The 17,730-nt window shown below is 45.2% G+C and overlaps 2 protein-coding genes across 4 annotated transcripts in view; both read right to left on the bottom strand.

Moving 5' to 3' along the window:
• Positions 1 to 2,654: 2,654 nt before the first annotated feature.
• Positions 2,655 to 9,390, bottom strand: IRS2 (insulin receptor substrate 2). The gene is made up of 2 exons (XM_081906069.1): positions 6,126 to 9,390; positions 2,655 to 4,918 (listed from the first exon to the last, which is right to left on the bottom strand). The coding sequence occupies exons 1-2, from the start codon at positions 9,250 to 9,252 to the stop codon at positions 4,914 to 4,916; spliced, it is 3,132 nt and encodes a 1,043-aa protein (XP_081762195.1). The 5' UTR covers positions 9,253 to 9,390; the 3' UTR covers positions 2,655 to 4,913.
• Positions 9,391 to 17,129: 7,739 nt separating this feature from the next.
• The window catches only part of COL4A1 (collagen type IV alpha 1 chain), a 149,749-nt gene continuing 149,148 nt past the window's right edge, over positions 17,130 to 17,730 (bottom strand). For all 3 annotated transcript variants that reach the window (XM_081905937.1, XM_081905936.1, XM_081905935.1), the window contains exon 52: positions 17,130 to 17,432. In XM_081905937.1, the coding sequence (XP_081762063.1) occupies positions 17,351 to 17,432 (82 nt within the window). In that variant the 3' untranslated portion in view covers positions 17,130 to 17,350. The remainder of the gene's footprint in view (positions 17,433 to 17,730) is intronic.

Here is a 17,730-nt window from a genome sequence, read left to right as displayed (position 1 = left end):
TGCTCCTGCGTGATTTTAATGCAAGAGTTGTGATGCATTTCGATCTGTGACCTGGGAAAATTGGGAAAGAAGGAATTGGCAACAGCAACCAATTCGGAATCTTACTTTTGTGCAGCGCACAACCTTATTATTACCTATAACAAGCACCCTCGGTTGAACCATTGGCACCTCTTTGACTATGTACCGGTAATTGTCTGAGCTGAAGATTGCCGTGGTGTGCTCATCTATGATGAGTGCTGACAACTGCAGGACAGATCACTGATTAATACATTTCATGATGGCTATCAAGATTATACCTCAACAAAGTCTTCAGGGAAGGAAACCAAGGTGCAAAATGAACACTCAAGCTCTTCAAGATCCTATTAAACGGGATTGCTTCCAAATGACTTAAGAGGACCATCTGCTTTTGGAGTTCCTTAATAACATTGAGGAACAATGCCTGTTGGGTACCAAATCAAGGACTGGTTTCATAAGAATGACAGTGAGATTGAAAGGAAGGCCTTTCAGATCTAGCAAAAAGATAGAAACTGTGCAACTAAGGAGAGGAAAAAAAACTTCCCCTACATTGACCTGACTAAGGCCTTTGACACTGTACATCGTAATGCCTTGTAGGTTGTCCTTCTGACAATTGGCTGCCCATATAAATTTGTGAACATCCTTTGGCTCCTCCGTGATAATATGACAGCAACAATCACAGATAACAATGGCTCTCAAAGCAAACCATTCACAGTGGCCTCAGGTGTTAACAAGGGTTGTGTTCTATTATTTTCATTGCCATGAAAATTGCCACTTCTATTATTTTCATTGCCATGAAAACTCCCCTACGGAGTAGAAATAACATATCAAAAGATGGAAAGCTCTTTGAGTAAGTTGAAAGCAAAGGGTAAGGTTACCATAACTTCCGTCATAGAGCTTTAGTATGCTGATGACAACATAGTGTGTGCATACTCAGAGGATGACCTCCAAACCATCCTCATTACCTTTGCAGAAGTTTATGAATAGCTTGGCCTATTGTTCAACATCCGCAAAACCAAAGTGCTTGCACCAAAAAGCACAAAACAACCCTTCTGCAGCACCACAAATGTTGTAAAGTGTGTATCACTTTTCCTACCTGGGCAGTTATCTTTCCACATTGATACCAAAATCCAGCATCACCTGAGCTCTGCGAGTGCAGCTTTCTCCCAACTGAAGTGCAGAGGATCGGGACATTTGCAGGGAAATCAAAATGCTTGTTTACAAAGCTATTGTATGCTTGTGAAACATGGATATGGTGTCTCCGAAAAATGTTACACATCACTTGGGAAGACAAGTGTACTGGAAGCAGTAGTGTTAAAGCAATGATTCTTCAACACCAATTTTGTTGGAATGGTCATGTTGTTCAGATGCCTCATTAGTCTTCCAAAGTAACTATTGTATTCCAAACTTAAAAATGGAAAGTGTAATGCACTTTCAACAAAAGAGGTTTAAAGGCAAATATAAAAAGATGTATTATAAACACTGACAACTGGGAAACACTGGCCTGTGAGCACTCCAATTAGAGAACAGCCTTTACCAAAGGTGTTATGGACTCTGAAGATGCTCAAACTTAGGAAGAAAGGGAGAAACGTGCTAAGAGGAAGTCATGTTTGGCAAAACCTCACTGTGACCAACTCCCGCCCGGAAACCTATGTCCCACTGTGGACAGGACGTGTGGATCCAGAATTACCAACTCACTGTTAAGACCATGTTCATGGAAGACAAATCTTACTTGGCTATGAGTGATTGCCAAAGATGAAGCAGCAGCAGCTCATGAGGCCCTGTAACTCATTTAAAGTAGCTAAAGTAGCCTTATCTTCCTTGCATCATCTGTTGTTATCATCAGTTTCCTTTTGGGTGAAGACAGAGACAACGCAGGTATTGAGCAGTTTCACCGTCTGTCACCCATTAGCATTTCTACATCTTCTCCATGTAGAGGACCTACTACTTGCTTGCTACTACAAGCCTGATGTAGAAATGCAGAAAGAAAATAGCCATGTTTCTAAGATTATATAATGTTATATAATGTGTTATTAATAACTGAGATGGGGACAGAGTGTTGGAGGAGGTGTAAAATTAAGGGATCCTTCCTGCAACAAATTTGCCATATTTTTAGTCTCTATCTTTACAGAGATCCACAAAATTACTAGTCAATGCCTACAAAAGGCTCTGTTGAATTTGTTTCTAGATTAAAACTTGAATGTTCACTTTAAACCATTAATTGGATATTTTCTGGTAGTGGCCTGAATGCAGATTAACAGATTTTGGATGGGACTAGAAAGGGCAACGCTTATCACATGGTACCAAAAAGTGGCAGATAAGATAAAAATGTCATGGGGGCAGACAAATTCATGGTGGAATTGTATTGTTTTATTACACATATCAACAAGGTGGACATCAGGGGACTTCCTACAGCATGTAAAATATTTTGACTGCTTTGATTCCTAATGGTGTGATATTTTTTCTTTTATTGTATTGGATAATCTGGGCTCAACTTTCTTTGGGTTTGTTCTGTTCTGCATCATAGTTACAGAGGGAGAGAAGAGTTACTTCTGTAAAAAGAAAAGCTATAAAAATAAATTTTAACAAACTATAAAGAATAATTTTATAGACAAGAAATCTCTACAAAGAACAGGCCCTCAAAGAATTTATTCCTTTAATAAATAACATATTTTATTGCATGTTTCTATTAACAAGAGCAGCCAAGGTCAGTAAAGATTAAATACTATTTTAGTTTCATGTATTCTCATCCCTAGCAGCATCGCTGATTTACTCCTATATACAGAGTGCACATTGGAAGACAAAGCCAGGTAAGCTAAGTGTTTGTCACAATGGCAAGAAATAATTTAACATATCGATAACTAGAAACAATTACGTATCAAAAAAGAAAACACTGCTTATAACTTTTAGAAATCAAAACCAGGCAAGGTGTACAAAGTACACACTGCAAAGTTTTAGCAGACTTTTGGTTCCACATTGTAAACTAGGAACATAAATAGTTGCATAAGCTTTTTGTGAAATGTATACTATAGTATATTCAAGCTCCCTTGTTTTAGATGTTGTCTGGCTAAATTCGTTATTGTGGCAATAATATTTTGGTTTCAGCAATTCAGTGTTCCTCATCAGCTTTATAATCAACCACCTTGCTCAGGCAGAAAGGTGGGGTGTTTAGGAGAACAGATATGACTAAAAGTAATCTTTTTTTGATACTTCAATCATTTTACTAGCAGAAGCATTATAATATTCCCCTTCCCATGCCCTCAGAGGAAGACTAAATGGGTGGAGATTACATTCAGATATCTCTTATTATACAATCCTCAATCCCAATGCTCAGCATGGAAGCAGTTTGCATTCCATTTAATTGAGCAATAAGACACTGGATGCTTTGTCTACCTCAGTAAACATGTAATACATTGTTTCTGATTACACAGTACAGAAAATTCTCAAGAAAAAAACTTCTTATGACTCAGACAAGAGTTGAAATCATTATAATTTTTTTAAGAGTCTCTTTAAACAAACAGAGGTTAGAAGTAACAAGAGAGTGAAAAATAACTCATAGTGCAAGCTTTTGGGGTGACATACATAAAAGAGTGGGATGCGGGTGGCACTGTGGTCTAAACCAATGAGCCTCTTGGGCCTGCTGATCGGAAGGTCGGCGGTTCAAATCCCCGCGATGGGGGGAGCTCCCATTGCTCTGTCCCAGCTTCTGCCAACCTAGCAATTCGAAAGCATGTCAAAGTGCATGTACCACTCTGGAGGGAAGGTAAACGGCGTTTCTGTGCACTGCTCTGGTTTCGCCACATGACCCGGTTTTCCACATGACCCGGAAAAACTGTCTGTGGACAAACGCGGGCTCCCTTGGCCAGTAAAACGAGATGAGCACTGCAACACCAGAGTCGTTCGTGACTGGACTTAATGGTCAGAGGTCCTTTACCTTTTTATATAAAAGAGCAGCTATGACACTGTTGGTTTTCACTACGTATACTTGTGAGAATTTCTAGAATAACTTGTTTTTGCCCTCTCCCCAAATTCTTTTAATGAAATTTTTTGTTCCTATAAGAGGTCTTTTAAAATGAAGTGTTCTGAACATATTCAGTTGGTCCAAAAACAACAAATACACTTCCATTATTAGCATGTTGATCTGGTTTTGGTTACAAGAAATTCAACTAATATCATGATTAGCTGATAAATGAAAGCATACAAACAGAAGACCTTAAGTACTCCTGAAGTAGTTAAAAAACTAAACAGACACAATTATACAACTATGTCACAAGGTAAAGAATATCTTAGTATAGTTTAATTGTATTATGTTCCATTACATATTTTAAAACCATTATAAATATTCTGATAAGAAGCCTAAACTTTAAAGTTAGTTTTGGCTTAAATTTTTCAGTTCCTATCCTGGACTTTGCCTGCTAACTAAACAGAGGAGCCAGTGGCTAAGATGCAACCAGGCGGCAGCAGGATTCTTGATATGATCATTAAGGCTGATGACAACACTCAGCTCTGAGATAAAAGATATGGCCAGCCACTATACACAAGCATTACAAATCCAGTTTCCTTTTTAACTGAGGTAGTGCTGTAGAGGTTTGAAAGGGTGCCAGTAAAAAAACAGATTTTTACTGCTGTAGCAGTTGCAAACACAACCTCCTAACATGCTGAAAAACAAATACAGTCAACTGTGCTGGGGGGAAAAATGGCACTCACTCAGTCAGCCTACTGAAGAGGTCCAAAGTTCTAAAGCATAGTTTATGCCAAACAGTGTTGCAAACTCGGTGAATGAGATGGGATAATTCCCCTCCATGAGAACCATGGAACTGAAAAAAGCGTACTGTATTAGGATTTTAAAATGTTTTAAATTTCATCAAGCAGTTTTCATGGCGGTAATACTGGTTTCTTCATTCTGAAAAAAAAGAGAAAGTAAAGGCATCACTAAACTCTAGCCAAATAAAGATGCAGGTGCAGTCAGAGCTCCTTCACTACTCAGTTACAAGTTCAGAATGACGCCAGTTCTCTGAGGGCACAGACTACCAACATGTAGAAGATGTCCTTGGTGCATTACTTTTGCCTGTTACTCTCTTGGTGTGTAAAGGTAAAGGGACCCCTGACCATTAGGTCCAGTCGCAGACGACTCTGGGGTTGTGGCGCTCATCTCGCTTTACTGGCGTACAGCTTCTGGGTCATGTGGCCAGCATGCCTAAGCCGCCAAAATTCTGTACAATGTTCCTCAAGCATGAGGACCACATTGCTTCATGGGCTCATCAACTACAGCTCCTAGAACTAGGTAATTAAGTTATTAAAATCTTAATTAAGTTATTACAATCTTAAAGCACATAAACCCATTTTTAACTTGCCAAATGTGTGGCTTTTTCCTATGCTGGAAGAAGAGGGAAGCTTTGGAACTGACAAGAGCATATTTTAAAGAGTCTATGTTTCCATGCCACTTTGGCATATTTTGTGATTTTAACTGCTGGAGTTCTCTCACCAGAGTACTTGCCACAAACTTGGATCTTGCAGCAGCATGTAATACTCTGTAATCCCACATCCTTCTGTTACAGGGGCCACTTCACCTCATTGCTTTAACCCCCTTTAAGTCACCTCATTGGTTTGACCTTTTATCAAAATTAGGCTTTTAGAGGTCAACTCTTCTTAAGTTAGACCTGCAACAAAATACTGCAGCCTAGAACAGAAGCCCTCATAGAGTCGGTTCAGTCCTCTTGGGAAAGCAGGATTTCAGGAGAACCCCCCCCCCCCACACACAAAAGGACTTTCCTACAAACATAGCAGTCTGTGAGGGATGTCTGCTTTGTAGTTCTTTCCTCCTAGGACAGCCCAGTACAGGGGAGCTATTAGGGACACTCATATTCCTATTTGGTTAGAAGTCCCCCTACTCCCAGGTCAGTGGGCACAGAAATCCTGCCTAAAGGTGTTACTGTAGCAATAAAGATTGAACTGGAAGAACTCTCATTACAGATTAAAAAAAACCTCTGTGAAATGAGACACCAAAGTTTGATCACGTTCAGCAGCTCTGGGCATAATGGTGTTTCAATCCATTATCCACACAAAAAAGAAAAGAAGAAAAAGAAAAAGGTTAAAGTAAGGAAGCTTACCTTTCACTGAAGAGACTTCTTTCAAATTGTGGGTCAAGAAGTCTATACTGGTGTAAATACCATTGATACTTTCATTACAGGGGTGTCTGCCTTTGTGCTTGCCTTGGCCACCACTTGCCAAATAGTCTCCTTCCAAGACATCAACAGCAATGTGGTTGAGGCCATTCTGGAAGCCAGCTGAGGTCTCCCGGCACATGGGGCTGCTGGTCTGCTCTTCTAACAAGCCATTTTTCCTGAGGGACACATTTTCCACAGAGGCAGAATTGTGTCGCTTGGGACTGTGTGCAAAGGAAGGAGAAACAGGCGTCACTGTAGTAGTAGAGGGGAAAGTCTCTGAGCTGTGCCTCCGTCGTCCCTGAGGATCAGCACGGATTACTTTGGCTCCATGATTAGGATCAGGAGGAGGACTGGCAAAGATGAAGGCCTGCACCCCAGAAAGTGTAAGTTGCTTCAATTCAGTAACAGGGCTGCTTACATCAACATTTTCTGGCTTCTGTAAAATGGGCTGGGTTGGGGTGGCTGTTGTAAAAGTTGTCTCCATTTCAACCTTTAGGTAATGTTTGTTAGGTTGCCCAGGGCTGGGGCAGGATCCTGGGATCAACACATCTTCCAAGGATTCCGCAGCTGCTGATTGTGACCCATCAAAGTTGAGGTTCATATAGCTGGGGATGAGGGAATCATTGTGCTCATTCAACCCAGAGCCAAGTGAGGAAGCTGAGCTGCCACAGGCTAGTGAATATCCAATGTGGACATACTCTCCACAGGGACTTTGTGATTCATTTGTAGGGGGTTGCTCATTCATGTAGGGAGTAAGAGAGCTCTCAGTTTGGCTGTAGTAAATGGTTGAAGGCATCATTGTGTGGTTGCAGATAGCTAGGAAGGACTCCCCTTTGGGTGTGAGAGTTAATCTCTCTACAGGTGAGTTCATAAACACATACTGGTCACTGTTCTTTTTCTCACCCAGAGAGTTTGGCTGGCTTTGGCAGGCATGAGATAGTGGGTTATAGAAGTTGCTGGTCTGGCCCCTCAGCCCTTGGCCTGCAAAGCCATCAGGAGAGGGCACAGGTGAGGCAGATCCATAGACAGGCAACAGCAAAGGGGACATGTCAATGTAGTCACCACTGGTCATTCTCCCATCAGGACTCTCCCTAGATAACTTAGTACCCAACATGTGCATGTAGTCACTGTCATCTAGGGAGTTATCACTGCTGATCTTGTGGGAGTGAGGATGCAAAATCTGCTGTGGGGCTGACACACTGGTGGGGCTCATAGACATATAACCACCAGGACCACCTTGCAATGGCAAAACAGCTGCTCCCCCAGAGCTCATGGGCATGTAGCCCTCCTCCCCGCTACCACTGCGACCTAGATGTGAGCTGCTACTGCTGCTGGTGGTTCCGCCAGAGCCAATGTCCACATCACAGTAGTCCTCAGGGTAAGGAGTATAGGTTCCCCTTGAAGGGGCCCCTGCTGTTGGTAAGGTAGCCCGCATGAGTGTGTACTCATCCAGCGAGGCAGAGGAGAGAAGAGTTGGCATGGGGTGCCGATATGCTGGTGTTGTCAGGGAGTAAGTGCGCTTCCTGGGAACCTTGTCTCCTCCAGCGCTCTCCCATATGTATGGCCAATAACAAAGGTGTCCCCGCTCCATGGCAATGTAGCCATCCAGCTGCAGGTCAGGAGGAGTCTCAGGTGTGTTGCTGTGGTTACTAGCTGTTGAAGGGTCCATGACTGGACCCAACTCCTCAAAGGCCAGGAAGCTAGCAGGACCGCTAGGGGAGCCGGAGGTGCTGCTGCTGAAAGGGTGCTGGGAGAACATGCCTGGCTCCGTAGCCAGCTTTGTAACCAAGGAGGGGGAGCGCAACAAGGCCAGGGAGCGACCGGGCGGCGCAGCTGTCTGGCTCCCGAGCCTGCAGCTGGCTGCCCCAGGAATGTGTGAGCGGCCGAGCAGGGGCTCTCCAGCGTCGGACCCCGAGGGGCTGCCAGCTAGTGAACCAGCTCTGCCCCCGTCACCCTCACTCGCAGTCCGGCTCCGGTTCCCGCTGCTTCTGCCCGCCACCAGAGTGTCTGTACGCGACCGGCGGAGAAGCCCGGCCTGGCTGGGGGGCAGCGCCGTCAGAGAGGGCGGGTGGTGATGGCGGCGGCCGGGAACCGAAATGGGTCGACTGCACATAGCCGACAATGCTCCGCTGGCGCCGGACGATGACGAACTGGATGAAGATGAGGACGACTGGCTCTTGCTGCGCGGGCGGAACTCGGCGAGCTCCCGCAGCGCCTTCATGGCCTCCAGGATGGTCTCATGGATGTTCTGCGCCACCACCGAGTCATCCGCCTGCATCCACAGCTCGCCGGGCCCAGTCGAAGCCGAGCGACCAAGCTCCATGAAGAAGAAGCTATCCGAGTGGCCGCAGCGGCGGATGTTCATGAGCTGCAGCGTCACGCAGGGCCGCTGGCAGTTGAGGCGCACCAGCCCCACCGTGCGCGCCGCTAGGCACAGCCGGTGCACGCCGGCGAGGTTGCGGCTCTGCCCGAGGCCCCGGGGCTTCAGCGTCACCTGCCACACCTCGCGGTAAGGCGAGGCCCCGGGCAGCGGCGGCGGCGGCTCCTCGCGGGAGGCCGACGGCGGCTGGCGCCGAGGGGAGTCGTGCCCGGCGGGCTGGCTCTCGCGGAGCAGCTCCGTCAGCGCCACGTACCAGGCCTCCTGCTCCGGCTGGCTCTCGGCTGCCAGCGCGAAGTACTCGTCGCGCGTGTACAGAGCCACCAGGTGCTTGTGCTTGGCGTCGGCCCGCTTGTGGACGTTGAGGCAAGAGTCGAGCGCGATGGAGCGCTTGGGCGCCGCCGACTTGCTCCGCCACTTCTTCTCGCTCTCGTAGTACTCCAGCCGGGCGGGCTGAGGCGGCGCTTCGTCCGCGGCGGCTCCGTCGCTGGCGGCGCGGAGCACGAAGAAGCGCCGGTGGCCGTGCTTGTGCTTGCGCAGGTAGCCGCACTTGCGCACGCCCGGCGGCGGCGGCGGCGGCTGCTCGGGCGGCGGCTGCTGCTGCTGGTTGTTGTTGTTATTGTTGTTGTTGTTGCCGCCGTTGAGGCCGCCTTGCGGGCGGGCGGGAAGCTCCGCCGCGGGGGGACTCGCCATCCCCTCTCCCGCTCCGGGGCGGCGATTCCGAGCAGCGCTTGTGCGAGGCCCGCAGCTCGCGCGTCCCCCACCCCGGCGCCCCCGGCCGCTTCGGGTCTCCGCTGTGGCCCGCGCTTGCTCGCTCGCTCAGGCCGCTCGGTGCTCCGCGCGCTCCTCGCCGGAGGACCAGAGATGCAGCGGCAGCAGCAGGGAACTCCTCGCGCTCCGCTCTCCTCTGCCCACAGCAAAACAACACGTGACGCGCCCGCGTTACCCAGAAGCTCACGTAGGAGAAGGGGCGTTGCGGAGAGAAGCCGCCCAGGTCCCTTTCATCAGCCCGCATCCCGCGTAAAAGACAGCGCGCTCCACCAATGGATTGCAGGGCGAGAGCTGCGAGCCTCCAGGCCGCGAGGCTGCGATTGGGTTTCCAGCTGGCCTCTCTGGCCCGCTCGCCTGCTTCGTCCTGCGCCGGGCGACCATGTCTCTTGGTCTCCCTCCGAAGCAACAAATCCTCGTCGAGCCCTGCCCCTGCCGGAGTGGGGCTCCTTGCCCGCCCGTCGGGCCCGAGGTCCTCAGACCTTCGTGCCGTGACTTCCCCGGCGCTTCGGTAATTCCCGCAGTCTATCCAGCGCGTTTGCTGTCGATGTGCTTATTTATTTAATAGCGAAATATAAACAGTAAAGAGGACAGTAAAGAGGAAAGAAAAAAACATAGAATGTGATAGAATTCTTAGCCCTTTGCTTTCTGTTTAAAGTGATCAAAATATTTTTATAGTCATACTGCTATATGACATACTGCAAATCTGAGCATGGTGGAGCCTACACAAGAAAAATGACAGGAAGGAACTGCTTGCTGGCTAAATATTTTTTTCTCTTTGCCTAATTAGTTTTCTATTCAAACAAGGGGGGGGGCGAGGAGGCAGGGCCGGATTTAGATGAAGAGAGGCCCTAGGCTACTCCACTTGTGAGGCCCCTCCCCATCCCTCACCCTCACAACTAGAAGAAAATGGAAGAGTAAGAACCTGGAACATGGGTTACAAGCTCTTTGAAGATCTTCCCTCCCTACCCAGAATACATATCCAGAACCATCATTGATATATCACTGATACATCATCATCATGTCACAAGGAGGGAGGGGAGTTGTGAGGTTACCCAAGTTCATCAACTTGCCCCAGTTATCAGATCAAGTTCCTACCACCTATCAGATCAAGTTCCTAACACCTAAGGGACACGGGTAGTGCTGTGGATTAAACCACAGAGCCTAGGACTTACTGATCAGAAGGTTGGCGGTTCGAATCCCCGCGACAGGGTGAGCTCCCATTGCTTGGTCCCTGCTCCTGCCAACCCAGCAGTTCGAAAGCACGTCAAAGTGCAAGTAGATAAATAGGTACCACTCCGACGGGAAGGTAAACGGTGTTTCCGTGTGCTGCTCTGGTTCGCCAGAAGCGGCTTAGTCATACTGGCCACATGACCCAGAAGCTGTACGCCGGCTCCCTCGGCCAATAAAGCGAGATGAACGCCGCAACCCCAGAGTCAGCCACGACTGGACCTAATGGTCAAGAGCCATTTACCTTCATGCATATCTTTGCATTCTGGCCTTCCCAAGGATGGGTTGTGGGAACACCTGGCCTCAGGAAACCCATCAACAGATGTTCATTGTTCCTCTCAAGGGAGGGGCGCTCTGTACTTGACTGTATATCCAGAGGATTATGGAGGAGGGTGGTATCCAAGTTGAACACATGACCTCTCTCTTAGAGTATTATGGAGGAAGCCAATGTCCAAGTCTGCCTTTCCTTTTGAAGCAAAATGTCATTGAAATGGGAGAATTGGTTATGGCATTGATTTTATGTAATTTCCAAAGGTCCAGCACGGTCAAGTACAAGGGGGTACAATTTTGATACTTGCAACAATGCAACAAGTTCTGCCAATAGAAACCAGCTTTCTCGATTAACAGTGCAAAGGCTCATTGTCCCGGGGTTTTGAGGGAGGAGAGGTGTTGAGAGGTGACAAAAATGATTTCCATTAAGTGCCCCCCTTTATTTCCATAACAAGTCCTTGAGTCTGTACTCTGTACTCAGCCCAACCCCTGCAACCCCTCACCAGGGCTGGCCTTAAGGCAATTTGAGCAGCTGGGCCAAATTGGGCCTTGCAGATTGCTCCTAAGGTGGCCCCTGCACCAGGGCAATCTAGATGAATTGTATTTATACCTCTAAGATTCCAACTTGGACCCCAGAGCTTCAAATTGGGCCCCACTGGCTAGCCCTAAGTCTCATAGTTGCTAGGCCTGAGTTGCCCTGCCCTGCCCTTGCATGAAGTCTTGGGTTTGCAATTTTGGAGAGTGTTGACTTCCCGCTGGGAAGCGGGCTGTCTGGCGAGGCCCCCTAGATTTAGAGGCCCTAGGCTTCAGCCTACTTAGCCTATTCACAAATCCGGCCCAGCCAGGAGGGCAGCTACCCCGCTAAATCAAGTAAATCAATAAAAATATTTAACTAACTGAGGTTATGCCCCCCACTAATATAAAGCCTGACCCTTAACAAAAATACTGGCTATGCCCATGTTCTGGTTAGCAATAAAATAATAATAATAATAATAATAATAATAATAATAATAATAATAATAATAATAATCTGGCTAGGTTTCCCTAGCAACTCTGGGTGGCTTACAATGCATATAAAAACACAGTAATTTTTTGTGTGAAAACATGAATGAGATGAGGAAATATTTGTTTGGTAAAATATATAAAATTCATGGGTTTTTATTTTATTTTAACCTATGTGGAATTATATTCTTACAGAAATTTTGAAATTACTTTCAAAGCAGCACCCCCATCAAAGTTTGAGAGGCATTTTTCAAGCTTTGGGTGTCAGAAAAGCACTCACTGCATATGCTGTTATCAATGAGCCTTCATTTTCAGGTAATGGCCAGGCCATCAATTTATTTTTGCATGTCAGTCAAGAACAGCAGTCTATCAAAGTGTATCTGTGTTGAAGTAACTGGGATCTACTGCAGAAAAAAAAGATATTGCTGGGTATTGTCTAAAATAGCTTGATGTCCAAGGCAGGCCTAAATATGAGGAACGTGTATTAGGTGATGCTGGAATTGAAGGTATGTTCATCAAATTTGCAGAGGACACCAAACCGGGAAGGTATCTAATGCAGAATTTGAATTCAAAATGACCTTCACAGATTGGAGAACTGGGCACAAGGTAACTAAATGAATTTCAATAGGGATAAATGTATGTTTTTGTCCTTAGGCAGGAAGAATCAGCTGCACATGTGAAAAGTACACATGACATGAGTCAACAGTATGATGCAGCAACGAAAAAGCTAATACTACTCTAGGCTGCATCTATAGAAGTATAGTGTCCAGATCAGGGGAAGTAATAGAACCGCTCTATTCTGCTTTGGTCAGATCACACCGAGAATACTGTGTCCAGTTTTGGGCATCACAAGGATGTTGACAAGTTGGAACAAGTGCAGAGTTGGGCAACCAAGATGATCAAGGGCCTTATGAGGAACAGTTGAGGGAATGCTCCAACTACTGCACAATTGCGCTCATTTCACAAGCAAGGTGATGCTTAAAATTCTACAAGGCAGGCTTAAGCAGTATGTGGACTGAGAACTCCCAGAAGTGTAAGCTGGATTTCGAAGGGGCAGAGGAACCAGAGACCAAATTGCAAACATGATTATGGAGAAAGCTAGAGAGTTCCAGAAAAACATCTACTTCTGCTTCATTGACTACGCAAAAGCATTTGACTGTGTCAACCACAGCAAACTATAGCAAGTTGTTAAAGAAATGGGAGTGCCTTATCTGTCTCCTGAGAAATCTCTATGTGGGACAAGAAGCTACAGTTAGAATGGAACAACTGATGGGTTCAAAATTGGGAAAGGAGTACGACAAGGCTGTATATTGCCCCCCCCCCCCCGCTTATTTAACTTATATGCAGAATTCATCATGCAAAAGGCTGGACTGGATGAATCCCAAGCCGGAATTAAGATTGCCAGAAGAGATTTGGAAATAAGAGTAAAAAAAATTAATCCCAGAACCTTTTCAGATCATAACTCCTTGATCATGGAACTACAAAAAGATGGTTTTACGGCCAGTAAAGCCAGATGAGCGCCGCAACCCCAGTTGGTCACGATTTTGTTACAATTTTGTAATATGCAGAGAATAACATTTATAGAGAAACCAGAGATTGGAACTGAGGGAAGTCAGGGTGGGGTGGGGAGGGTGGGTTGTTTTATGGGAGGGAGGGGGAGGGGGAAATGGGGGGGAATTAAGGATGATATGTTTTAAAATAATATGTTTTGTATAAATTCCTAATAAAATAAAATAAAAAGATTGCCAGAAGAAATATCAACAACCTCAGATATGCAGATGACACAACTTTCATGGCAGTGATGAGGAATTAATGAGGGTGAAAGGGGAGAGCGAAAAATATGGTCTGAAGCTCAACATAAAAAAACCTAAGATCATGGCCACTGGTCCCATCCTGGCAAATAGAAGGGGAAGAAATGGAGGCAGTGAGAGATTTTACTTTCTTGGGCTCCATGATCACTGCAGATGGTGACAGCAGTCACAAAATTAATAGACACCTGCTTCTTGGGAGAAAAGCAATGAGAAACCTAGACATCATCTTAAAAAGCAGAGACATCACCTTGCCGACTATATAGTTAAAACTATGGTTTAGTGATGTATGGAAGTGAGAGCTGGACCATAAAGAAGGCTGATCACCGAAGAATTGATGCTTTGGAATTATGGTGCTGGAGGAGACTCTTGAGAGTCCCATGGACTGCAAGAAGATCAACCCTTAAGGAAATCAGCCCTGAGTGCTCACTTGGAAGGACAGATCCTGAAACTGAGGCTTCAAGACTTTGGCCACCTCATGAGAGGACTCCCTGGAAAAGACCCTGATGTTGGGAAAGATGGAGGGCACAAGGAGGAGGGGATGGCAGAGGATAAGAGGACAGTGTTCTTGAAGCTACTAATATGAGTTTGACCAAACTGTAGGAGGCAGTGGAAGACAGGAGTGCCTGGTGTGCTCTGGTCTATGGGGTCACAAAGAGTAGGATACGACCAGTGGCGGAGCTTCATGCTACGGCACGGGGGGGGGGGGCGGAGAGAAGGCGGGGGCAGGGCTGGCGCACGTCCCAGAGGCGGTGCGCACATCCTGGGGGGGGGGAGCAGCCACAATGGCACCCCACCGGGATCGCGCTGCCAGGGGCAGTGCTCTCCCCCCACACTCCTCTTCTTCTGCCAGTGGACACGACTAAACAACTAAACAACAACAACAACAAGCTTGGGAGAGAAGAGGCTGAGAGGAGATATGATAGCCAACTTCAAATATCTGAAGGGTTGTCACATGGAAGAGGGAGCAAGCTTGTTTTCTCCTGTTCTGAAGTGTAGGGCTCAAACCAATGGATTTAAGTTACAAGAAATGAGATTCCAACTAAACATCAGGAAGAACCTTTGACAGTAGGAGCTGTCTGATAGTGGAATGGGCTCCCTCAGGAGGTTGCAGACTGTCCTTCCTTGGAGGTTTTTAATCAGAGGTTGAATGGCCCTCTTGTCATGGATGCTTTGCCCTGGGTTGGACTAGATGACCCTTGGGAGCTCTTCCAATTCCACAATTTTTCAGTTCTATCATTCTGTGACTTAAAACATCCCTAAGAAAAGTGCATACAAGTGTGCTGGCAATCAGAGACACAAACACTGTCCTGTGTTCAAGGGTGCCAGCTTGAATAAAATATGGGGTGCGGAGCCAACTAGTCTCTTTTGCAACATTGGTCAGTGTATGCTAGTATTTATAAGATTGTGTACTTCATTCAATTTTAGATCTACATAGATTCTCATTTACCCATTTGTAAAAAAAAACCCAGAGGCACCACAGGCACACACCATGCAGTTGGTTTTTTTCCATTCTCTTTAGTTCAGATTGTACCTTGTGAAGTGATGGAATCAGAATTCTCTGTGCTGAATGTACACTATATGATTCTGCATTATCCCTCAAAACAATATCAACAGTGTCCCATTGGATTTGGATTTGATATCCCACTTTATCACTACCCTAAGGCGTCTCAAAGCGGCTACAATTCTCCTTTCCCTTCCTCCCCCACAACAAACACTCTGTGAGGTGAGTGGGGCTGAGAGACTTCAGAGAAGTGTGACTAGCCCAAGGTCACCCAGCAGTTGCAGGTGGAGGAGCGGAGACGCGAACCCGGTTACCCAGATTACGAGTCTATTGCTCTTAACCACTACACCACACTGGCTCTCTCATTCTTTTCCCAATACATCCTCAATATGAACTATATTCCCTACAAGGTTCATCATGGCAGCTATACCATGAGGTTATCTGTTTTTGACCCTCTAATCACATGAAATCACAATGAAATGGAAGGGGTTTTTTTAAAAAAATTGCATGTTTCTGCAGAGAATTCTTCCACAGAGGTCAAGGTACCTCCAGGTTTCAACACAGAGGTTGGCTCAAGGCAAATATATATTCTGATTTTACAGTACGGTCACATCAGCACCTGAATCAGTTTTTAAATCTATGGGCTTGTCGCCAATGTTTAATTCTAATCTCCATATTGGCTCAGTATCATCACAAACAACAAATCCCAGAAAAGGTGGATTAGAACTGTCATTTGTCACTTTTTTGTACTATCTTAGTGTTCAAGTTTTTTTAAAACTTGTGGCATTGGACTCTTCTGGTTGGGCATCTCTCCCCACCCCTGGGCTGTGTTTTTAGTGAACTGAGAAAGAGCTGAACTTGCTTAATCCAACCTGCTTTGGAAAGTTTATTATTAAGCGCTTTTTGTAGATGGGTATTTTTTCCTGCTAGGATTATGTGTACTGGAGACCTCCAGGTTGCTTTCTGGCAATTTCTGCTTGCTGTTCTGAGGTTTAACAAGAGAGGAACCATGGATCCCAGGACATTCCTGGATCAGAAGCTGGTGTGGCTTCTTTAAATTTGTGGTGTCCCAGTAAAAGTGGGGCAGTTAAGCAGTTATGATCTTGGACTCCCCTCTTTGAGTACTTCTGACCTTGGGGGTCTCACCCAGTAGCTCCTTAAGCTTTTGAATTCAGTCTTAAGGTCCAGAGTGTGTGTCCAACTGCACTCAGCTTTCCTTTGCCTCTGTATCATGAAACCCAGGAGGATGTGATCACTTCCTCCTAAGTTTCCCAGAACTTCTACTTCATTGAATCAACAGGTAAGCAACTTTTCTTTGGTACCTGTTCTTTCCTATACCTGAAATATCTGAAATAAAAAAAGACCTGAGTTTGTATGTATTAAAACCAAGAGACCATTGTTTTTTTAAAAACAAATAGCTTTATTACAAATTATATTTTTATGAAGTACACAGTCAAGTAAGTTTCCTATAAGGCCTTTAAAAATTATTTTGGCTTGATTATAATGATGCAATCTATTTTAGACATAAATGTCTAAAATATCAGCATATTTTATAGAAACCCAATAAATAAATACATCAGACCATTTTGCATTCCACAGGAAAACAACAAAAATGCAGTATAGAACATGAGGGCATGTTCATTTCATTGATCAGCAAGAATTATGTTTCTTCTTGCATGCAGGCTCCTTAATGCCATACACAATTCAGCCAAGAAAAAATGTTTGTATGTCAGTACCCTCTGTTATGTCTATAAGGAATATTGGTGTTCTCTTTCCCCAGAACTCTTTTTTACATTAGTATTAATTTGTACAACAACCTTAAGTATATAATATAGAGCCTGAGAATTCAAGATAGAATGAAGTAATCCTATATATCTAATGCACAGAAATTGAAAAGGGGCATTTACACACCTGAGGCAGAGCTGTACTCCTCTTAGCACCTTTGGTTTTTTGGGGTGGGGGAAGATTTAGAGTATCAGTGCATCACATTCATTTATAAGATAATGTTTATTCAAAAGTGACATTTGAAGTGTATCATCTTCATCTTCAGCAAGTAAAGAGCCAAGAAGTAGAGTTTAGTTAGGCAGGTTCCTGTAAGGCACTTGACAGTTTTCATGCTGGGTGACAATGAGGTACATAGGATATATGCCTAAGCTTCACGCTGTTAACACAATAGCACCATATTGTGATATTAGGTACAACTGGAATCTCATGTTCTTCTCATACATACTTGGCAACGGCTAACATTTGAGTGTAGATCTCCTGCTTTTAGTGTGGAAGGAGTAGGTTTCCTGAAAATTAAAAACAAAAAAAGCTAAAAGTGACCAGTGAAGAAAATTGTTTTGAAGGAATAGTGTGTCCAACTCAGCTCACATACTGAAACTGTCAGATCATAACTTTCTACAATGAACAGAAATTAATGAGCTTAACCTCTGCCTCCTTCTTAAAGCCAGTTCTTAAACTGTAGGAATTCCTACTCCTATAGGATTGATTCCCACACTATTCCTTGATACTGTCCTTGAAAGTAAATCACAATGTTGATCCCTCTGACATAGCTTCCTGTGTTCAAAGTACAATACAGTGGTACCT

The sequence above is a fragment of the Podarcis melisellensis genome (genome assembly GCF_964234715.1).
Source record: "Podarcis melisellensis genome assembly, chromosome: 3".
NCBI classification, from domain to species: Eukaryota; Metazoa; Chordata; class Lepidosauria; order Squamata; family Lacertidae; genus Podarcis; species Podarcis melisellensis.
This window is presented reverse-complemented; position numbering and strand designations above follow the sequence as displayed.

Bases quoted from the DNA above. Each gene is read 5' to 3' on its own strand.
- IRS2 (XM_081906069.1), bottom strand. From the start codon at position 9,252: ATGGCGAGTCCCCCCGCGGCGGAGCTTCCCGCCCGCCCGCAAGGCGGC.